Raw genomic sequence first — 23,652 nt, 5'->3', positions numbered from 1 at the left:
GCTGTGAAATGGAAGAATAAAAATGGGAAGGTGGTATGGAGGGGGCTTGGATGGAAGGGCAGGAAGTGGAGGAGAACGCATCTGTTGCAGCTTCTGCTCAAAAGAGAATGGCTGAGCTTGTGCCCGACCCTTTTTGTGTGCTTTCTGTCCTTAGTGGTGCCAGCTATTCTGCTGCCAGTTCTGGAGCTTGTGTGTGAGGGCTCTGAGAGCTTTAAAGCCGAGCAGTGTGCTCTGGGAGGAAAGGAAAAGTGTATTATGGCATGATGCTTGCCTCACGTGGTTTGCAAGTGACTTTCTGATCTCCAAAGCCTTATGTGGGCTGTCCCCACTGCTGAGTGATGGGAACAATACCTCCTGCCACCTCTCCATCTGCAACACACGGTCCAGAGCCCTTGGCATGACACTGAATATTTGGCAGGTGGAGGCATCTTTGAAACCACCTCGCTGTCCTCCAGCATCGCCTTGGTGGTGATGCACGCTGAGAGGGCAGAAGAGAAGCTGCCTCCTGGCTGCCCTGCTGTGCATGCTTTTTGGGGCAGGATCCATCCTTTTAGTGTTTGGCCAGGATGCTGGGTCAAAAGCAGCTGCGGAAGCTTTGCATTTGGCAGCTTGATGCCTGGATTGCAAGGGTGGAGGCGTGTGGTACCCATCACTGTGTGGACCACAACTCCATGCAGGGCATCCTCTCAGCAGCACATAGCATCCTGGTGTCTTCAGTCAGGACCGTCCCCAAGAGAAAGCTCAATCCCATCCCACCCCATCCTTTAACCATTTTCCCCTCTGCAGATGCTGGCTGAGTGGAAGCTTTCATTGGCTTGGCAAACCTCCATGACTTTGCAGCCTGAGCCAGAGCATGGCTGGAAACCCCAAACCCCAGCTCAGGGGCCCCATTCCCGGCAGCTGAGCCGAGCAGAGCCGGGACCCCGCAGCCAGCTCTTCCCCAGGTCCGCCCCACACAGCGGCTCTGCTTTGAAACAGCACCAGCCAGCTGCAGGCTTACCCGGCTGCCGTGCTCCTTCTGAGTGCTTTATGGGGTAATTTGTACTATATTTACACGGCGGCGATAAACAGTTTTTAAAATGGGAGCAAAGAAAACGCTGCTGAATGAATTGTTACAAAAAGGCCCCGTTTGCTATTCCAGCAGGGGGGAAGAAGAAGGGATAAAAATCACCATCCTAGGGACGTTCTGTTCGTCAGAGTTGGGTATTTTTTCCTTGATTTGTGTGCCTAGCGCAAGGAGAAGAAGCCGCAGATGCATGCTGAATTCTGCAGGGAACATATGCATGCATTTAAATCATTTACAGCATTTACTGGTGCAATTGTAAAGCACATTATTTTCCTGCATTTGTAATTAGGCTCTAACCAGATGGTGAAGGACTGTAGCTTGTGATTAGAGCGCCTTGTGCTCTGCTGGGCTGCGCCGCCAGAACAACGTGCGCTCGGAAACTTTCCTTGTTCATCACCCCGATGGCCACGTGTGGTCGGGCCCATTGGATCTCAGCTCCGGGAGCCGAGGGCCGCTCTCAGCTGGGATGTAAGGGATGTGTCCTGGAGCCGGGGCGGTGATGTGCTGGCACAAGGTGCCGTGCGATGCTGCGCCTGCAGATGGCACCTCCTGCTCTGCCTGTGGAGAGCAAGAACGGGAAAAGAAAGCGGCTGTTCTGCTCTTCTACAGGGGGCTTCGCTTTGCTCCACCCATAACTCCTGAGCAAACAGTGTGATCGTAGCGCTGGCCTGAATGCGAGCTTGGAGATGAATTTGATGCCGGACAACGGCTCGCTGTCACCCACAACAACAAAAGAAAGCTACAATTTTAGGATGAGCTCCTGAGAGCAGACCCAGAGCAAAAGCACGAGGTGAAATTATTGGCCGGCATCTCAGCTAGCTGCGGGAACTGCCTGCACTCTGCAGGGACACGTGCTTAACCCCACGCAGCTGCAAGCGGACACCCAGGGACTGGCTCTGGTGTGTGTTGCAACGCGGAGCTGCCCTGCGCCGCCCCCCTCCCCCACGGACCCCTCATGCCCAAGGTGCAACCCCCTGCCCAATCCAGATCAATCAGCGGAGGAGCTGAGGTAATTGCTTAATTAGCAGAAGCTGTGCAAGAGGCAAGGGCTTAATTATCCCCTCCTGGGCCTGCGGAGGCATTTGCCAACTGCTGTGCGAGGAAGAGGGATGTGAAGGTGAGTGTGCAAGGGTCTGCGAGGGCTTCTGATTAGGAGTTACTTGTGGGAAGTGGTGTGGGTGTAGTTCCTAATTTTGTCACTGAGTAACAAGCTGCTCCACGGAGAGATGAGAATAGTGCTGCCCTAATCCTCTTGTGGACCCATCTTCCTTCTTGCCCCCATCCAGATGCCTGTTGCTTGTAAGGCTGCAGCCCCCTGAGATCAGCAGGGATTTCTGCAGAGGGTTGAGTGGAAGAGTGTGTCAGTGGCACTGTCCTAGTAACACTAGGTACCCAAGGGAGAGGTGTTTAAGAATAATAACTCTATGCAGGCACAGGCACGCTTCTGAGCATGATACTGATGCTAGCGTGCTGCCTGTATCTTGTTTCACTCATGTATGATTTATGCTGGGCTTGTGGACCTGCTCAGCCCTCTTACACAAGCTAATAATTTGAAAAGAAACCAGAAATAGAGGCTGAGTTAAAACTTTGTGTGCCCAATGTGTGCCTTGGGTTGAAGTTCTTTTTGCAATAGGCAACTGCCAGTGTGCTGGTACCAGTGTGCTGCCAGGCCCCTTTCTTGGGAGGGGGTTAAAAATGGACCTTGTAATGAAGGGGAGATATGGGAGAGGCACTGAGCCAGGGCTGCATCATCTGGGGGATGCTCTGAAGGGGTGTTGAGCTTGGACCTGTAATCTTGGAGAGGACTGAGTGAATTCTGTAACATGGGATGTGTTGAGCCTGGGCCCCATAATGTGTTTTTGGAGGGGGGCGAAGGGGGAAAGGGAATGGGGAGGGGGAAGATAGTGAGCCTGGACTCCATTGCTTTGGGAAGTACTTAGTCCTAAACCCCATAAAGCACGGGTAGGAGTGCTCCAGGGTGTTGCTGAGCCTGGATTCTATACTGTGGGAGATGCTCTGGAAGTGATGCTGAGCCTGAAACCCCTTAACGTCGGGGTACAGAGCCTGGATTCCATCCCCTAGAGCGTGTTGAGCTTGTTCCCCTTCCCCAGGGGATACAGAGGGGGACCCGCTTTTCTGGGCAGGGGTGTGAAATACTCCTTACCTGGGCGAGAGGCGCTGCGCCAGCCTCCTCCGCGCCGCTCGGGCTCCTTCCCACCCCTTCCTCCTCCTCCTCCCTCCGCTGCCGCCTGGGCTCGCTCGTCGCTTCTGGGGGGAGCGGCCCCGCCGCAGGTGATGTCCCCTTGGGCAGCGCCCCGCCGCAGGTAACGGGGTGCGGGGGGTCCGCCGCCATCCGGGGGGGAGGGAGGAGGAGGAGGACGGGGATGGTGCGGGGCTGCCGAACTTCTCCAATAGCGGCGGGTGCGGGAAACGGGGTGAGAGCTGCCGCTCCGGGATGCGCGGGGCTGCTGGTGGCCGAGCAGCGCTCAGCGCGATGGAACGGATTGATTTAATCCATCCGTACCCATAGGGAGCGGGGAAAAGGCTTTTCGAAGCGACCAACTCGCCTCGAGTGGGTTCTTGTTATTTCTTGAGAAAACACTTTAAATTGTTTTGCGGTTCTTTTGGTTGTGTTTTATGTTTTTTGATTTTTTTATTTTTTTTTACATCCCCTCGCTCCTTTGCTCTCTCGTCTCTTCCTTTAAATCCTCTTCCCCTGAGCTCCTCGAGCGCTGCCCCGCGTGCATCCCGCTTTATTTAAAGAAAACGCTCAAACTCGGCGAGGGAGGGCTGGTCCCCGTGAAAGCAGCCGGCTGCGTGGCATGGGGCTGCCTTCCACGGAGCCCAGGCTGTGGCAGGGACAGCGTCTCCTCGCTGCTCTTTGATCTATACGGCACCGGTCCTTCTGTTCCGAGACACCGAGGGAGGTTCGGGATGCCACGGGGAGGTAAATTGCAGCCTGTGCCCAGCTACAATTGGGGTTTACAGGTGCGGGGTTTTGTTGTCGGCGTTTAATCGGGTAAATTTATATTAGCATAGTGAGGGTCTGCCGAAAGAAAAGGGGGGCTAATGGAGATGCTGGAGGAAAAGGCAACAGTTATTTGGTTTCGTATTATTATTTGCTGGCTGTCGGTTTGGCTTTTATGGAATGGGGAGGTGGGGGAGTCACCATCCCTGGAGGTGTTGCAGAGCCTTGGAGATGTGGTACTGGGGGATGTGGGCAGGTGGGGGTGGGCTGCGTGAGCTGACAGGGCTTTTCCAACCTTTATGATTTCTCCAGTGGTGTGACGGTGTCATTTTGGGGGTGCTTTGCTAGAATGGGAACTTTCTATGCTATGCTTGCAGTGGTTTATTGCCTGTGTTTGCAAGACCACCAAAGCCCTCTTGGTGACAGGTCCCCTGGGCGCAGCCGATGTCCCCCACAGTGCTTCTGGCTCTTCCCAGTGCACTGTACTGGGACATCTCTGCATGCAGCTCCGGAGCATGAGTGAGCTGCAGGCTGGGGCTGGAGCATACTGTGCACCCGGTGGCATTCCCATGGGAAGCGTGTGTTTGTTGAAATCCAGGCGGCTGTTCTGGGGGAGGGAGATGTAACATTGCCATTCCTCCTTCCCCTGGGGAGGGAAGGGAGGAAATCCCTTCGCAGTCGCGTTTTTCTCCTTCCACCCCCTCCATCCCTCCCTCCCCAGTGCTGTGAAGGCAAACTGCTTTGTAGCACAAAGTCGAGATTGTGTTGGGAAAGAACAGCTTGTTGTTTTAACGTTAAATTGTAACACACTCCCTTTATGAGAAACTGTAAAAATTGATGGTCTCCACTATTTTATTCTTTTTCCCCCCCTTTTGTGATAAGTGAGAAGAATGTTTGCAAGATAAGTGGGACCTGGGAGCCCAACAGTGTGTTGCAGCAGGGCTGGGAAGGACACCCAGCTCTGACTATGGGGATGTTTGGCTCCCTCCACCCCGCGGCTCCACCTGGAAACATCAGGGTGGTGGCACAAGGAGGGGCTCCCACTGCTATGGGACAGTGCCTAGTGAAATGGGCAGGGAAAGGCAGAACATCACTAGGAAGAAGCAGCCGTGGCACTGGGGACTTCTGAGAAAGGGCTCCATTCATCAAGTTTCTCAATGTGCTGCGCAGATGGTCTGGAGCACTAATGCTTTGTGAATGGGGTTGTTGCCTCTTGTTAGGGTGGAAACATCCCAGCTGCCGGCAGCCCCGCTCTGCAGCAGTGTGCCTGGGTGCAGGCTGTGCTCTTTGTGGACTAATGCTTGTGGATCTGTAAGCTCATATGTTTCAAAGTGCACCACAGCACTCCTCCCTTTTCCCCTTACAGCATCCCACTAAAAGAATTCCAGTGATGCTGCAGGAGGACAAGGGTTAGTTTGGGACTTTTGTGGCCTAAGACCTACAAGTAATTAAAAATATTTACAGTTTGTGCCTTCCTGCTTGCATTGCTGTGGGATCCTATTTCACCGTGTGTTTTTGTGTGTCTGAGGTGGGGAATCTCGGTGATTTCCACAAGGCTCATTCAAGCCTTGTGGATTTCCAAGGTTTGGCAATCCTCAGCATGCTTTAGCATGGGGCTGGAATAGCATTTTTGCTCCAGTAGCTGTCAGATAGGATGTGCAAACTGGGAGTGTTTGTTATTCTGCACGTATATGGAATACTTAGACAGGTGTGTTATTTTCAATTGCACTTCACAGTTGTCTTTGCTTCTGAGCAGGGTATGAGCAGAAAACATCTAGCCCCCATTGCTCAGCAGGTTTGGGTCAGACCCTCAGATCCTTTCCTCTTGCTGCTTTGTCCTTTGCTCTTCGAGTCTGGAGGGAGGCTCCCATTGTGTGAGACCATGCTGTGTCTGGTGTATAACTAGAGCTGGGCTCTGGTTATAGAATCATTAGGTTGGAAAAGACCTCTAAGCTCACTTAGTCCAACCATCAGCCCATCATCACTGAGCCACATCCCTGCTGGTGCAGCCCCTGTGCCTCATCCCAGTGTGCCACTGTTGCTTCAGTTTGCCAAGGCTTTATGGTGGAAAACTGGTCACCATAGACAGTGTAGCAACCACTGCTGGAGGGGACTCAGTGCTGCCCTGGTCAGTGTCTTCCATCTGCCCACAAGAGATGCTTCCTTTAAGCACGGCAGGACAGGTGGCTGTGCATGCCTCAATGGGGTGATGTGCCATCCTCCAAAGATCCAGAGGTGTTATTAACATTGCATGAACAAGGCAGTGAATGTGATACTTGTAATGCTGTGCTACCAGATGATGTTCTGTAGTCGTGCAGCTGGAGTGTTCTGCTTGCGCAAACCCGTGTGGCTATTGGGGCTGTTTTATGGCACTTGTGATTTCACTTCCAGCTGTGGCAAAGTAGGAATTCAAGCCCAGCACTTCCAACTAGGACAAAGTTTTCTTGTGTGGAGCAAAGTCCAGAAGCTTCTGCTCAGATACAGTGTTTTCTCTTAATCTAGAGCTTTTAGTTAAACAATAAGTTTTGCAGCTAATGCTTGTTTCCTATTGGAAAAGTAAATAAAGCTTCCACTTCTTGGCTTGGAGAAAGGAACGAGCTGCTGCAGACACTGGGAGCTTCTCTACAGACTCTGATAGAGGAAAGCAGCAGCAGCGGTGCGTCCCTTCCCAATGGACAGCCCTGCGTTTATTTAACGAGGGAATTTTTCCCCTCGCCACGGGGAAGAGAATAATAATAATAAAAAAAGGGGCAATTTTTTTTATTATTTTTTTTTTTATGGGGAACAAATCTCATTTTCAAGAGTCCTGACAAAATGAGCCATAAAATTACAATATTTCCAAGCGCTCCGTAATTCTGGCGGGGACGGCTCTTCATCACAGAATTTGAAAGCTCAGAAAATATAAAACTCATTAGATTAAAATAAACCACCTACCGCGCGGGAGAAAAGCTTATTTATCAATATCAATTTACTTCTGATTGCCCCATTCTGCAATCGGTTATTTTTAGGAATTATGAGTTGTGTACTGCTGGAGTCGGTGCGTGGAATTACACTTATTGTGGGGACCTGGCTATAAGAAGGCGTTAAAAAATAGAATTGAGGAATCAACATCTTTCTTTAAATGATGCTTCTGGTGGGGGAGCGCTGCAATGGAGAAGGTGGGACCTGTGTTGCAGGTAGTGCTGGGGCTGAGGCTTGATGTTGGTGCTTGCAGGGGTTGTGTCTGTTTACCAGGACAGGGAGAAAGGGGCTCTGGGTTTGGAGCCCACTTACTAACACTAGAAGCTTGAATGCAAGAGCACCTTTGCCAGCAGGACACAATGGAGGCAATTAAGGATGCTTAGCGTGTTTTGTGTGCGTGCATAGCGTTCTCCTATGCAAGCACCCCAACCGTACACTTAAAACAACCAGTGCAGGTGCATAGCCTGGAAGCCAGCACTTGAGCACCCTGAGAGCGATGTGTTGAGTCCAGTCAGTGTTTCACAGAGGCTGCCAATGTTTCTTGGGTTAAATCCTGCTGGATGTGCACTGCTAGGCTCTGCTGCAGCTCCTCCTGGGTTAGCAGGTGGGACAATTCCAAGGGCTGTGCTATGTATACGGGGACTGTGTGTGGATCTCTGGGTTGTGAAAGCAGTGCCAGGTTCAAGCTGAACTCTCAAGTGCTCAACTCCCATGCAGACAGTGTTCTAGCAGGAAGAAACTCCTTCAGCTTGTGTCTGTCCCTGTTTAATACAGTTCTGTCTGCTGTTTCCCATGCCTTGGGGAGCGCTTGCCAGCAGGCTGGGAACTGTCTGCTTTAACATCAGCGCTTTTGCAGTCAGGAGACCAAACTACCTCAATAAGTTCCTAGAGACAACTTGCCCAGAGACATTATTATGCTGGGTGTTGCTCCGAATGCTTCCTAAACAGAGCCTCTTCCAGGCAGAAGGTGTGATTTAATATGCTCCTAGTCACAAGTTTTGAAGTTCTCCCCCGAGATCCCTCAAGCCCGTTCTGAAATCTGCAGTATCGGAGTGAACTGCCTCTGAGAGCCAGTGAAGAGCTGCAGCATTAATGAAGACAGACAAAAATCAAAATGACATTTCAGGCAATTACTTACATAATGAAGTGACTGACTTGGAATGTACAATATTTAGATTTATCGTGGCACTCAAAAGGGATGCTGTCAGCTGCCTTTAGTTCTCCATCACGCAAATTGTTTTTCCACCGCCCTGTTGCTTTTTAAATGTGGTCTGTGAAGCCGGGGAATAATGTTTCCGCTCACCTGAGCTTATAGCAATGCTATTTTAGCAGGAAGTTGGTGTTTTTCTCAATAGTTTTCTTGTACTGCTGAATGCAGAGGGGCTCGAGCGCTCCATTTGGGCAGTGGTTGGGGTTGGCAGCTCTGTCTGTGTGGATGTAGGGACACCAGCTCTCTCCTTGGGCTCATGCTGGGTTTCCCAACTGTGGTGTCATTCCTGCTGCACAGACCTTCTCCTCCTGGAGACTCTATTGTGGGGAAGTAAAGAAATGGGAATTTAAGACCCTTTCTGCTGAGATGGTGACAGAGTTATGAACCAAACTGTCTTCTCTGATGTTTCTATCAGTAAAAATGAAATATGTGTAGTGATTACTCTGAAGCTCCTGAAGAGCACCCGCCCCATTGTGCCAGGTTGGAACTGAGCACCCTGCTGCTCTGAGGGTGGTGATGGGATGCAAAGAGGGGGAAATCCTAGAGCAAAGTGGGATGCAGGTAAGTCTGCCCCTGTCGTGCCTGCTTGGCGGCTGCCCTGCTGGTTTGAGGGGTGTGTGTGGCACTGGGCAACTCCAGGGATGTGGCACCCACAGCTCTGGGCAGAAGTGCCAGCACCTCACCACTTTCTGAGTGAAGATTTCTCCCTAACATCTAAACTAAACATCCCCTCTTTCAGTTTAAAGCCAGCGTGGCCCTTTGCTGGCATCACTGAGCCCGTCCTAGAGCGGTGTCTTCTGTGAGTAGAGAGCTGAACTTGAAGGAACCCAGTGAGCTACAGAAGTGTTGCTGGTTCCTTGGCTCCCCTGATGTGCTAGGAGGGTTCTGGGTGGCGTGTTCTGCATGGAAGCTGAGTGTTAACAAAATAGTGATGTATGTGTGATGTGCCAGCTGTGTCCCTGAGGCTGCTCTGGGGGCACGAGACAATATCTGTGATATGCTGGGCTTGATGTGAGCTGCTTTTTTGGCAGGAACCATGAAGCGTCACACTGCTGCCAGCAACCTTCTGCTGTCCCTCCTGGTCTTGGAGCTGATCCCTCTGGGTAAGTGAAGCTTGTGGTTGCTGAGTGCGTGCTTGGAATCCAACCCATGTGCTGGCTGTTTGCCGGGTAGCTATCAGTTGTGCCACCACGTGGGTCTGTAGGCATGGTGGAATCCCCCCAAAAGCTGGAGGTGCTGCTTCCCCTGCCCTGCCCCCACTCGCAGCGTGACAAATCATTCTCTAGAAGACCTCAGCTTTCCTGGTCTTGCTTCAGTGTCCCCTTCTGATGAGGGCAGGTGGGATGAGAGGAGGAGGAAGAGGGTGATGTGCAGGTGACCCCAACACTGGTACCTGCTCCTGTGCATCGAAGTGGGGAGACCTTGGCAATTTCCAGCTGTATGACCAAGATGTCACAGCTTGTGGCAGAACATCTCATGCAAGGATGCATAAAGAAGCAGACAAAAGGCAAGGATGGGAACCAGAAGCCTGTGAGCTGTTTAACAGCAGAGGTATTGCTGTAGCACGTGGCAGGACTTTCCTTGTGCTTTCAGCAGCAAAATTATTACCTGAGCAGTGCTGTAATGTGTGCTATGTGGGAAATAACTCCTCCCTGAACTGCACAACCTCTCCTGTATTTCCATCTGGAGCAAATGCCAGCTTGCAGGAGAGGGAAGAGCTCAGGGCATGCAGACATGGGGTGTGATGGATGCACCCGGCCTCCTCAGGAGTTCTGGCAGGGCTGTGGCAGGGTGTGCAAGTACAAAACGCAGAGCAAAGCTCCGTGGAAATTGGGATTGTTACAGGAATGGGCTAAACCCCCCAGCTGCCTTTGAGGAGTGTTTGCCAGTGTGGTGCTCGCTGATAAACAATAGCAAGCATGTGTCCACTTGATAGCACTGTGCCCTTTGCAGTGAGTGCTTTGCTCCCCTCCTGGAGCCTCAAGATGGCTCAGCCAGATTGGCAGCCTGATTGCACGCCTGGTGTAGGACGTTCACAGCGACTGACAGGCACAGTCAATCTCTGCAGCGCTGTATGGGATGCATGTAGCCTCGGCAGCTAACTGCCCTGTCACTGCTCTGCAAGGGGGAAAGGCAATTTGGAGGCTTGTTAAAGTGCAGCATTGTCTGCTCTCTTCTAAACTTGCCTTCATCCTCATCCCTTGGAGCTGGCTGGTGCCACCTGGAGAAGCTCTTGGGTTACAGGAGCATGGAATAAGGGTGACAGCTTTCCTGGAATTTGCAATCCAAAGCCAGGTCCTGCCTCCAGCTTCTCCCAGCTCTCAGCTGTGATCAGCCTTCTGTTATAAGGGGAGCCCCAGAGGAGCACAAGCTGCATCCCTCTTTCATGTCCACAGTGTTTTGTTGGTTTGTTTTTTTCCCCTTGAGAAGGATTTGGGGCACTTGAGAGCAGATCACACTCGCTTTGAGACTGTTCCTGTGTTAATCTGGGCTTTGAAGAGTCTCTTTCCTGTTGTTTCTTTAACCTGCCAAGGCTCATCCATCTCCTCACCTCTCTCCATCTGCAAGTTCATCGCCTCGAGGGCGCTGAGTTTTCTTGCTCTCCACTTGTTCTCAGCAATACATCACCTTCTTCATGCTCACAATCCCAACACCTTCTCATTAAGCCTGCCCTGCTGCCCTCTGTCACCATTCCTTCTCACCTCTGCCTGAGAAAACAACTCAATAAATAAATAATAATAAAAAAATATCATGACTACTGCAGGAACCATCTCTATCTACCAGCCGTGGTCTGGGAGTGTCCCTCAAAATCCCATGCCCAGCCATGTCTGATTCCCCACCAGCCTGTCCTTGAGCCCTGAGATTCTCCTGCCTGCAAAACAGTGCTGAAATAATCCCTTGCTCTTGTTCCTTTCCCAGGCGAGGGCAACCGGCTGCCCTACTTCATAAACTACTTTTTTGACACCTACCTGCTGATCAACGAGGACACACCTGTGGGTAAGTGCTGTCTACTAGTCTTACTGACCCTACATAGATCGGACGAGGTCCTAAGTAGGTGGTAATAATTAAAAAGTGATTTGATTTGATCATTACTGGCTGGTTGGGGTTGGTTTAATGTTGGCTTTTTTGGCCCATGGGTGCATATTGTTGGCTGGGACTGAAGTTCTGCCTTTTCTGTCTGCCTTTGGAATGGTGGAACTAGAATGCTTTTGGCTTGGACTCCTCCATGCTTGGGAGCGTGGCTCAGAAATGCTTAGCATATGGGAATCTTAAGCCTGTTTCTTGCTTCTGTGATTGTTGTTTCTTGCTTCTGTGGTTGTTACTTAGCTAATTACTCAATGTGGTGTGGGATGGAGTCTTTTCCCATGTGGGGAAGGGTTGTGTTGTGCTGTGGAACCGACTGCTCCAAGCAGATGGGTGCGTCTGGCAGCAGTGAGCTCTGGATGCATTCAATGCATATGGATGGAAATAGGATCTCCAGATGTAGGTCATGATTAAAAGCACTCAGAGCTTCTGGAGGAGCTGCAGTGTCTTTGAGACAGTTTACAGTGGCACTGCAGCACCTGATGACCACCAGGGCTGGCTCAGTGTCCTTGGCTTTGGCTATGGTCCATGTGGCCAAGTGCCATGGTGATGTACTGGACCCAGCATTGTGGCTGGGGCCATCCATGCTGCTGGACCTTGCCACAAAGGGACAAAGGCATCAGAAATGGAGGCTTGTGGGGAAGAACTTTCTGGAAGAGGTCAGAAGGAAGGAGTTGTAAAAGCTTTGGAGGCACAGATGACCCAAAGTGAGACAAGGCAGTGAGGGATGGAATCTCCCCAAGCAGGGATGGATGAGTCTAAATGGGCAAGAGCATCTCTCACTGTGCCAGCACTTCATCCTCTGATCCTCATTTCCTACTGCAAATACCTGAGTGTGGTGCATCTCAAATGCACTGCTGGATGCCTGGGAATTTGGGCAAGTTTGTGATGCACATCCACATGAGTATGTGTTGGTGCCCTTGGAAGAAAAAAAACATCTTGGTCATCATTTGACTGGCAGGCGTACCTCATTTTTTATTTCTTTATTTAGGTAGTGATTGGTCTGAAGTAAATGCAGAAATCGACCTGATTGTTCTCAGCCTTTCTCCAGACTCTCAGTCCATTAAACTTGTGCTCTTCAATCAGGGCTCGTGACGGGCCTTTAATGTTGGAGGAATTGATTGGGAGCCCTCATGAGCAACAGCAGAATGGTGGCCAGGAGAAGATGGAGGCCCCTTCTTATGTGCTCTTACCTCCACCTACCACCTTGAGCAGCATCTTCAACACCCATTCTTGCTGTGCTCAGATCCTCATCAGAGATTTCAGAGGTTGGAGGGCTCTGCAGAATCAAAGCATGGCTTGGGGAGCTGCTGGGAAGAAAGCAGCTGTGTGGATTTAGGAGTGGGAGCTGGTTGTGAACAGGTTAATGGGAATGTTTCCTGACCAAGCGCGTGGCTCTTGGAGTACTTGAGCTTGAAGTACCTTATGGGAATTTGATGGAACTTCTATTCTGGTGAAAAATGGCAGGAGATTTCTGAAAGTCTATTTTCCTGTGAGATATTGTGCGTATAAAGTTGTTCCTGCTATTACGTTTGGGGTTTGATTTTTTTTTTAAATTTATTTATATATATTTTTTACTTTTTTAACTCTGTATTACACTGCATAGAAATGAAATTCACTCTTAAGGATATTGGTGCTCTGGGATTTTGGTTCCACATGCACCAGAGGGAAACATCAGCCTTGAAACTGTTGACAAAGTGCTTGTTTTGTTTTATTTTGCTGTTGGTAGATGTTTTCAGAGCGAGGGTTGTTAACTGATAGGAAAAAAGCATCACCTGGCAGCACCTTTCTTGTACCTCAGCTGGGGGCATGTAGCCGGAAAGAACCCAGGGCTTCTTGAGGTTTTTGAGAAGCACCCATCACTGTGGCACTGAGTGAATGTTTGCTGCAGCAGATGCTGGAATAAAAAAGGGCATTACCACGTACTAAGCCAGGTCTGAAGCTCCCACCTGGTCTTAGTACCCTCCCTCCTGAGGCACAGTCAGCATCCCAGCCCCTGTTCACAGTGGGTATGGATGCAGCATTCAGCTGTCCCTGCACAGAGCAAGTGATTCCCTTGCCTGGGTAGCCCTGGGTGTGTGCCTCCTTGCAGCCCTCCTTGCATCCCTTGGTGTGCCCAGGCACAGGAGCACCACACTCCAAGTGAGCATCCCCACTGGCTGTGTGTAATGCCTAGAGGAATCTTAAGCAACAATTAAGAGATCGTTCCCCCCTCTAATCACTTACAGGAGTAAATTAGTCTTGTCAGGAGCTATTAAGACAGAGAACTCGGAATTCATTAGGCGAGATTGGGACTATGGAGCTGCTGGTGCTGCCGCCAGTCCGGGCTGATTAATTCCTCTGAAAACATCATCAATGCCCATCTGTTTCATTTAGGTCCGGGGAGAGCAATTTTCAGGTGGAGTGACCCTCTAGTCAGCTATTTCACCCAGAAGTAATGAAACACACACACAGGCGGAGGGGGAGCACTGGACGGGAGCATTGGGAATAAGAAACGTGAGCTGAAGGAGGGCGAGTGCCATTGAGTCAGGAGCAGAGAGCCAGGGGAAGCCTAGAGAAGGGGAGGGATAATGATGGGCTGGATGGCTGGGGCACGGATGGGGAGATGCAGTGCTGGTGATATCACGGATGCAGAGGGAGAGCTTGGCTGCTTCTTAAACCCTTCCCCCACTGATCTGGTCTGGTGCATTGGAAGAAATGGAGCAACAGGCATCGGAGAGCTTGCTCCAGTAGCTAAAGCGTAGTGTTTTGCTCCAAAAGTAGAAGTAATAGCTGGTTAACAGCCCTTGGAGGGAGAGCTTGCGGGAGAGGAGCTGTCTGTCTTTATTGTGCTACCCACTGCCTTGAGCAAAATCATTCCAAGGGCCATTTCATTTAATGCCACACATCAGAGAGGACCGTAGGTAATGGAGAGCAGCATGGATATTGATGCTGGACAAAGTGCTGGAGGACTCTGGCTCATTGGCACATAGAAGGGGTGGCATTGCTGTCACCCTGGGTTCATCAGAAGGTGGGTCTGCAGGCAGAATGGCAAATATCTTGTATGGCTTTTGTATCCTTGTATATGTGTCCTTGCTACTATCCCTATGAGAAGTGGATGCTCATGGTGGTGTTTCCTCTTTGCGGACTGGAGGTGGGGATTGGAGTGGAGAACATCAGGCTAGCTTCGGATAGTGCTTTTGTTTCTGAAGAGGCACAAAACAGCGTCAGCATTCCATAGGATGAGTTCTGATGCTCCCTCAGATAGGGATTTGAATCAGGAGGATGAGGCACCCCTGTCACCCCCAGGGCTGCTCTTGGTGATCCCCCTGGGCTAGGGGGTGTGGGGCTTTCTGAATGCCGCAGGTCTTAGCTGCTTGGGTCCCCCCCACAAAGGAATGTCATCTTAGTGTTGTACAGTGACTAGGGTCTAATTGGCCAGCAAATGGGTTTGCTCTATGCAGGATGGGCTTCAGAAATGAAGACATCCATCACATCGGGTCCCTAAGCAGCCTTATGTCCACCTCTCTCAATTCAGCTGCAGTTCTGTGAAAGCTTTCATGCCTCAGTGCCTCCCAAACCGCATGACAAAAGGGACTGCTCAAACCAGAGCAATCCTGCTTCCCCTTCATCAAAGGGATGACATTTCAGCATCATTGGAATAATGTTGTCTTAAAGTGGGAGAGGAGGGTGAATTTGAAGGACTGACTTCTGAAAAGCTTGCTGAGGTTGGATGATGCAGGATGGAAGGGGGGAAACTCACTGGGATTTTGTTACAAGGTTTGACCATCCCCTTTGCGGGGAACTGTGGAGATGTGGCACTGAGAGACATGGTTCAGGGGGCAGGTGGGGCTGGGCTGGGGTTAGAATTGGTGATCTGAGGTCTCTTCTAGCATTAATGGTTTTGTGATTCTATGTGGAACTTTGCTGAGCTGGTAAAAGCGCTGCAAATAGCTCGTGTTTTGGGAACAGGGTGGGAGTGCTTGTAAAAATAAATAAAAATCTGACTAGTTTGGGAACTTGCAGTCCTTTTGGGAGTGAGTTGTTCTACAAGAAGTGGAATTCACTGCTCAGCAGGCAGGGTGCTTGTTGGTCTCTCTAGGTCTGGGACAGCATGTCCTGCTGATGGCTGCAGATGACCTGACCCCATTGTCCACCCTTGTTCAGGACCAAAGGTTTCCTTGGGCAGGGAAGCAGCACATCCCTGTGCACTGTGTAGTTTCCAAGGCAATCACCTCCTCCATGCCAGACTTTCAGAGCCCATCCTGAGCAGCCAGATGCTTTGGCACCCGGGTGAGTCCCTGGGGGTGCCGGGCTGTTCAAGCTGCTGCCACAGATACGGTTATCTGAGCACGGGCTGCTTGTGCTAAGCCCTGCCTGATCCCACAGCTGCGAGCATCTGCTGGGGACTGCGGCTGGACTCTTGTGTGACCAGTGGTGGCACCTGCCTGGTACAGAGCTGGAGGGAAACATGTCAAGAGCAGAGTGCCAGTGTTTGCTTCCTGACTGATTAAACCATCTCAGCTCTCTGGGCAGAGCTGTGCAGAGGATGGCTACAGAACCCAGGGCTGACTCACCGAAAGGAGCAGGGTGAACAAACTGTGGTAGGTCTGCTCTCCAAAAACTCAGCTCTCAGGAAATGTTGGCAGTGTGGAAGATGCTTTTGCAAAATGTGATGGCATTATAACAGTGCTGCTGGGATCCTCCTTCCTGGGACTGCACACTTGGCTGGTGTGGTCTTGCTAAGGACACCATCTGCCTTCCCTATAGACGTGATCTATCCACACTGTGTGAAGCATTGAACCACCAGTCTGCTTGCTGGCTTTGCCCATGCCTTATCAACCTCCTCTGCCCCCCTGGCTGTGCTGAGCTGCTTTGCCATGCTGGGAAGCTGGAAAAGTATCCCTCTGTTTATTCCTTTTTTTTTTTCTTTTTTTTTTCTTCAGTAGTTTGTTGACTTGAGCAATGAAAGGGTTCCACAAATCTTATGGAGTCAGAAACCTTTCAGATGGGAGTGTGCACGTGAGATCCTGCCTTGGAACCATTCCCTGTCCCAGCTACACCAATACCCAGCATTTGGGGGAGCAGCTGCAATCCACTTCTTCAAGGATTTTGTCCCTTTCTTTTGGCCTTTTTTTCAAGTCTTTAGCTAGGCCAGTGTTTAGGAATGCCTGCAAGGTTGTGTAGGTTTATAAGACATAGGAGCCCAGCACAGTGCAAGAGGGCTGGAGGTGTCCTTTTGCCTCAAATCCTTTTGCCTCTCCACCCTCTGGTAGGTGGCTGCTATGGGATGGCAATGCCACCTGGGGCCGGCAGTGGGAGTGCCTGCATGCCCATCAGCCTGGCGGGGTGCGTGTGCCTGCCCGCGTGCAGCCAGCAGAATTGATTTGGCCTTTTACAAAGGATAATTCAAGATGAATGTGCTGGGCTCTGGCTGTGAGAGAGATTGAGATATTTTTGAATATGAAGTCTGTTCTGCAAGCTTCATTACGGGCATGGCTGTGAGCGAATGTTCTCTAGAAGCCCAAGCCGTAAGAACATCGCCTTCATTTTTGGGATTAATTGAAAGCAATATTACCTTCCAATGACTATTTACCGTCTAAAATTGGATTTGCAGGCTCCTTGGGTCAGGGCTGATAAGTGTTTTGCAAAGGACCGGGTTTGTTTCTAAGTGCTGTAACAACTCTAATCAACAACAAATATTTGAAGAATGCATCCTACAGCATGATGAAAAGGAATTTTAGCCTTCCTAGCAAACCCTTTTCCTGCTGCTGGCTGTTAGAAGGTCCATCAACAAAGCTGTTTGCTGAGCTTTAGGTAGTATGGCATAATTAGCATGAACTGAAGGCTGGGTAATTAGTTATTCCCAACATCAGGAAACTTAAGGAAAAAAAAAGTCCCCCCCCAAACCCTCAGTCCTGCGTCATTAAATTAATCACTTCATCAATCACTTAAATCTCCTTATTTGCTTTGCTAATAAGCAGTAACATTGATACTTATGTCTGAGAACATAGAGAAGGTAGAAAGTGTATTTGAATGTGGACAAGTTAACTTTGATTTGGGTAGCTTCATCGAACAGTTTGCGGGCTTAGGCTTGCTGCGTTGGGTCACGCAAGCTACTGCATTCTGGCCAAACCCTTTCAACAGCAGCAGAGGAAGATGTATGCTTATGGCAGTGAGGTTGGATTTGGTAGGTATGCTTGGGAGGGCTTTGGTAGCATTAATCCATACTATCTTGCGAGTGGTGAGGTGCTGGCATTGCTACCTAGAGCTGTGGGTGCCCCATCCCTGGAGGTGTCCAGTGTCATGGATGGGGCCCTGGGAGCCTGAGATGCTGGGGGGCAGCCAGCCCATGGCAGGGGTTGAATGGACTTTGTGGTCTCGTTCACACGGATAGCCCTTCTGTGATCTGAGCTCTTCCACCTTGATCATAATCTACTGAGGCTTCAGGATGTGTTGTGGTGTGGGAGAGCTTGTAGTCATACAGTGATCAGTATATTCAGTCTGTGTGTGTAATTCAAATTAGGAGGTTATTTGTATCTCTTGGAGGTAATAATATTTGAAGGGCAACCAGGATCCCATACTGTAGGGAGATGCCTACCTGCACGTATGATTGGAGTTTTGGTGGAGAGGGTTGGGGAAAGTGAGCAGCTTCCTCCAAGTCTGTCATTAGGGATTTTTAGGCAAATAAGAAAAAAAAGAAGCACCTGACCATAGTGTTTAATAACCAGGGCTGTGCTTTCTGCCAGAGTGGGAGCTTTGTACATTTGGGTTGTGTGAGCTTGAAAAAGAAAAGGCTGCAGTAAAGCAGCAGCTGCTGGGAGTGGATGGCCTCAAGGTGGGCTGGCACCCAGCGGTTTGAGTGCTGGTGGCTTGGCAGTGCCATAGTGTGGGGGCATGTGCCCAGCTCCTGGGTGAGGTGAGGGACTGCTCAAGGCATTGTCCAGCAGTGCCGTGCTGCTGGGAAAGCTGTCCTGTGAGAGATGCTGTTGGAATCTTTATGCCCATTTGACTTCCAGCCTTGTGAGAAATTAACCTTTTAATTAAGCATTCTGTGACTGGTTGCTGTAGGAATGTTACTTTTATATATAAAAATTTTTTAATGAAAGCGTTTAAGCTGTTCCCTGTTGCCACTACATTCCAATTGTTGCTTGCTGGTAGTGGAGAAAAATAGCCCAAAACCAACCAAACAACACATCATAAAAAAGAAGTTTTGCTTCTCTTTACCTGCCCCAAAGTCATTTTAAGCAATGCAAATGTGGAAATTCAGCTAACCCATTACAGAAACCCCCCACGTTCCTGTACAAAAATAAGCAGGTAGTAGAGAGACATTCTGGAAGCAAGCATACGTGCCATGTGCTGAGACTGCTGCTTCCAGTATATGCCTTGCTGGGAAGTATCAGTACACAAAGCTGCCCCCATCCCAGTGAGCTGTGTTGAGAATGTTTAACCCTTTTCTTTGCAGAAATATCCTTTTCTCTATAAAAAGCTCATGGCAGTGTGTGTGTGGCTACAGCTACTCAGCCGTGCTAACTGGGCTGCGTTGATTTTTGTCAGTGGCTTGTTCCTGTTTTTTGCTGTCTTTTCCCTGACTTTTGGGACCAGGGGACACACAGGGTGACCACCTGAACATTGTGGTTTCTATCTGTATTATCACAGCTGCGTGCCAATGCCCCTTCCTACAACGGCTGCATTAATGCACTTGATTGGCAGCGGGAGTTAATAAATTGGTTCCTCCTGTCAAAGCGCTCCGTGCGTTGATGGCTTTGGAATTAACTGTAACCACTCGGGGGAAGAAAGATCGAGACAGCATTGTTGGACAACTCAATGAAAACATCTGCTCCATTTGCAGCCGTGGTCAAAAGAGTGAATACGCTTCCACGTTCCCTCTCATAAAGATTTATTAACGTTGCTCTTTACGCAAGGGGGAAAGATTTCAAACACTTGACATTTAATGCTTAGTAACTCAATTTTATTCCATTCATCTGCACTGCTTTGTCAGGCGGCTGCTCTGGTGAGCCTTGTGTGCTGCATCGTGTGGGCCGTCTGCCATTGCGCTCCCAGGTAGGAGAGCAATTCGGTCTTGGGTTTCTTGCTGAGTACCTGAAAATGAAGGATTTTGGCTTTTTAAGTGACTGTTATACCTGAGGTGGGAGATCACACCTCCTTTCACTAACAGAAGTGCTCTAATTTCAGCCCGGTTGCTGGTTTGCATTCCACGTTGAGTACATGTTTTGGCAAGGGATGTTCATGTCTGTAATGCATTTCCCAAGCACAGTCTGGGTGCTTGAAAGCTTTGGCGGACCAGTAATGCTCCTGTAGGGTCTTGCTGCTCTCTTCTGGTTTCTGTTGAGCCCTATGGGAAGGACTGCAGCCAGAGCAAGAATACCCAGTGTAGAAAACACCGAAAGCTGAATGCTGTCTGCAGTCCCATCAGGTATGGAACTAGGAGGGAAAGGCTGCAGAGAGCATATCAGCCAGCAGCCATTACTCATGTGCTTTGCTGGAGTTGTGGAAATTGTCATAAATTAGGGCTCCATGTGGATGTGGGGGAGAAAAATAAAATTCCCAGGCAGGTAGTATCGCACTGCAAAAGGATGCTCTAAAGATATGCTGCATCCCCCCAAGTCTGGTGGCAAGGGATGGAGTGGGGGTGGGGGGGTCCTGGATGTGGCCTCTTTGTACTGAGAAAGCAAACACATACGTGGCGTCCTGGCTGGAGCACAGACCTGTTAGGGCTGCCCGTGGTGGTGCCAATGGGCTGGTGTGGAGATCTGTCCTGCTCTCATGCCTGTTATCTGCTAAACCCACTGTGCTGGAAAGCAGAAGTGGCCCCAGGTGGTTGGCTAATGGCACCTTTAATTGTGCTCTGAATGAGATTAACTTCTTATCTGACAGTCTGACATCTTTATTATTATTAATGTGTGAATAAGGCAGTGGCTTTTCATATGTAACTTTGGTAGCAAATGTTTCCCTTCTGTTTAGCGGTGCCTGTTGCTTTTGTTAGCTACTGTCAGAGCCCCCGTGAGCTGTGAGAAGGGCTGGTGGAGTCCTGCATAAAGACTGGGCAATGGGTCTTGAGGCATAAAGGATGAAGGCTGCATGTCCGAAGGCTGACTGGGAGTAGGAGCAGCTGCAGCCAGGCAGGGGTGACTGGTGCTGCTGCAGAGAGATTATTATGGTCCTAAAAACGTGATGTGGAGTGACAGCCCCTTTTAGTATGGCCCAGCTGAAAGGCAGGAAGGTGTGGAAGTTCCCCTTGTCCTAGTGTGAAAAACTGAAGACCTTTCCTAGAATTGCTCCTCACAGTGACATAGATGGTTTTTTTTCCCCTGCTTTCCCCTAAAATCCTCTTCATTGGGCAGTCACTAATTAGCCATTAGCTGTCTGAAGCGTGTCCAAGATGCATGGCATCATTGGCTGCCTTCGTGAGAGCAGTGCCAGCAGGACAGTGGCCTTAGGAAGGATGGGTTGGGGATGGGGTTAGGTGCTCTGGGAGGGCTGGGAAGGGGGTGCCTGTGACCTCTAGGCTCCCCAAGAAGAATGTTCTGCAATGGAACTTGTTTCAAAACAGGATAATGATGTTGATAGTTCCTCTGCCTGGGAGAGCCAACACTTCTATCAAAACCAATATTAATTTTCCCTAATTAGGAGCTGAAGCTAATGAGTGTCACAGCTAATTTACCTCATCCATAACGAGGGAGAGGAGGGGGTCAGGTGCTGGGATCAGAGACTTTGAATCTGGCTCATCTTTGCTCCAAGGAGTCTCTTTTTGGTAGAGTGTTGTGGTGGGTCTTTAGGTTCATGACAAGATGAATGAGTGTTGCAGGGACAGGTGTGTTTGTAGGGGTCTGCTGAGTCTGCTCATATGTAGTGTCCAGCAAAGGCTGCAGGCAGCAGTTTTCCACAAATGGTGTCAAACGGGGCTAGAAGAAAGGAAATTTCTGATATGGAGTAATTCCTGTTGGTCCTTTAAACAGGCTCAGGCAAGGGAAGAAATGATGCAGTGTCAACTGTGTCCTTCCAAAATGGCTCAAGTTTTATAATCTGCTGCTTTCTAAACAAACTGGAGACTAAGAATTATCCACAGAGATTATTGTTTTAAGTAAGAATACACCAGAGAAACTTTCAGATGGTGCGTTGCTAGAGACGGCCAAAAATGACTGAGTAAATGATTCGTTGGATTTATTCATGTTGCCCTGACTAAGCCTCTAAAGTCTCCTTTGTCCAGACTGATCCATTCTGCCAGCTAAGAGATGGTGACTGTGTGCCATCAGCCTCTCCTGATGTGTGCTTTAGGAAGGGTGGAAGGACTGTATGGTGCCTTTCCAAGCAGATTTCCTTCTGGTGGGGTATTTTGAGATATGTGAAATTGCCACCTAGTCCAGGGTGGCCCAGGCCCCAGATATCTAGTGGGTATTTTGCCTCTACTTATCCCAGATTTCTTGACTTGTTCTTCCTGCATTGGTCATGGACTTTGGCAGGGAGAAAAGAGAAACAGCAGAATGACTGATTTCATGTCCCCAAGCCAGACATCCTTGACATGCTCAGAAATCGAAGTGTTGGTTCTCTTCTGTCACAAGTACTTTGGTCCCCATCAGCGACAAGGATAATTTGTGGGTAAGCTAGTCCCAAACACCTTTATGGGTACATAGAATCATTATGGTTGGGAAAGATCACTAACATCTAGTCCAACCATCCACCTAAAACCAATATTGCTCACTGAAAAAGGTCCCTCAGTGCCACGTATCCACAGCTCTGCAGCACTTCCAGGGATGGTGGCTCCCCCACCTCCCTGGGCCACCAATGCCACTGCATCACTGCTCCTTCAGAGGAGAAATGTGTCCTAATGCCCAACCTGAACCTCCCCTGGCACGACTTGAGGCCATCAGCTCTCGTCCTACTGCTATTTCCTGGGAACAGAGGCTGGCCCTTACCAGTTGGACACAGCTCACCAGTATGTTGCTTTTACCCGTGGAACTCCTTGGCAATCTTAAGGGGAAATCCCATAGTAGAGAGATGATGCAGTGTGATTTCACAGTCCTTGAATGACAAATGTGTGGGGTTTTACTAATGTGCTGGGTGAAGTTGTATTTTCAAGGTTTACCCCGATTTCCATGGCACCTGTTGGCTGTTGGAGTTGCAGTAAGCAGTCACTCTACAAAAATAATAGCGTGGCATTGACAGTGAAATATAAGCAAGCAGCAGCATCCATGAACTCCTTGATGGTATTTGTGCACAGGAAGATGTAGCCTCATGCATCAAACGTCCTGCGGCAATGGCTTCCTGATCCTTACGTAGAGAAGTCTTGGAGGGAGTAGAAATGCTCGTCCCAGCTGAACGTGGATGAATGAGACTGGGTCTGTTGTGGGTGAGCATATACGTACTCAGAAGCACAGCCCAACCTGCTGAGGATGTGGGGTTTGGGCCTGGGGGTCTCAAAACCAGGGTAGAGACTGCAGCTAGGGCTCTGTGGGCATCTTTCCATCCCCTGAATGCCCTCTCGTGGGGACCAAGGTGGCTGAGAGAGTTTCCTTCCACTTATTGCCCAGGGAAAGCGACCTTCAGTCAGAGTTCTTGGGGAAAAAGCTTCCCCATCCGTGACAGATTTGGCTATAAATCTCCAGTATTAATGCCCAGGTTCCCAAGGTCTGTCATCCTGCGTGCCAGCGAGCCACGTGAGTTGCTCAAAAACAACATGCGCCTCTTCAGTCATTTGGGAGGCACGTCACAGAGCACTGTTGAAAATGGGGGGGAGGCTGCAGGGAACATGCAGGCTCGCTTTGTGGGGTGCATGGGACAGATAGGAGTGGTGGGAGTGCACGTGGGCATCCCTCAGACTGCAAAGGCTGGAATTATATCATCTGCGAGAGTGAGCTGGAAGATGAGTGGCTTTGTGCAAGATCTTTACCCCTTTGGTTTGCTTCAGAGTTGTGGGGGTGAAGGTCTGGAGTGCTGGAGATCCCATAACAGATGAGATTTTGCCCATGCCCTGAGCTGCTTGCAGTGGTGGGGTTCATCCCATGTGTTGTCCTTACCCTCCTCTTCTTGGTACCCCAAATTGTTTGTGCCCTCCTGGACCTTACAACAACTGGGGATGCTATTTTGTTTGCGTGGTCTTTCTGGTACTGTCTTCATGCGAAACGCTGGAAGAGGATAAGAATATATATATATAGATATATGTACGCACTGTATATGTACGTATTTCTTATGGAAAGAGTCAGCTTGATTTTAAAATATACTCAGCACGAGTATCAGTTATCAGTACAGGTATTAGGGAAGTTATGAATTCCTTGCACATTGGGTTCAAGGAAAATCCTTCTCTTATTCCGTTCTCCATCACTCTCAGTTAATAAGGCTTATTAGCACTCCTCAATAATGACA

General features: G+C 49.7%; 1 protein-coding gene across 1 annotated transcript in view; it reads left to right on the top strand.

Annotated features, from left to right (window-relative positions):
• The first annotated feature begins 3,889 nt into the window (after positions 1 to 3,889).
• CDH23 (cadherin related 23) overlaps positions 3,890 to 23,652 on the top strand; it is a 124,576-nt gene continuing 104,813 nt past the window's right edge. Inside the window, exons 1-3 of the mRNA XM_085554125.1 lie at positions 3,890 to 4,013; positions 9,237 to 9,308; positions 11,125 to 11,202. Coding sequence (XP_085410251.1) covers positions 4,001 to 4,013; positions 9,237 to 9,308; positions 11,125 to 11,202 — 163 coding nt within the window. The 5' untranslated portion in view covers positions 3,890 to 4,000. The remainder of the gene's footprint in view (positions 4,014 to 9,236; positions 9,309 to 11,124; positions 11,203 to 23,652) is intronic.

This window comes from Coturnix japonica, chromosome 8, assembly GCF_054131305.1.
Source record: "Coturnix japonica strain WE chromosome 8, WE-NBRP24, whole genome shotgun sequence".
NCBI classification, from domain to species: Eukaryota; Metazoa; Chordata; class Aves; order Galliformes; family Phasianidae; genus Coturnix; species Coturnix japonica.
Note: the sequence above shows the minus strand (reverse complement) of the source record. Positions and strands in the feature narration are given on the sequence as shown.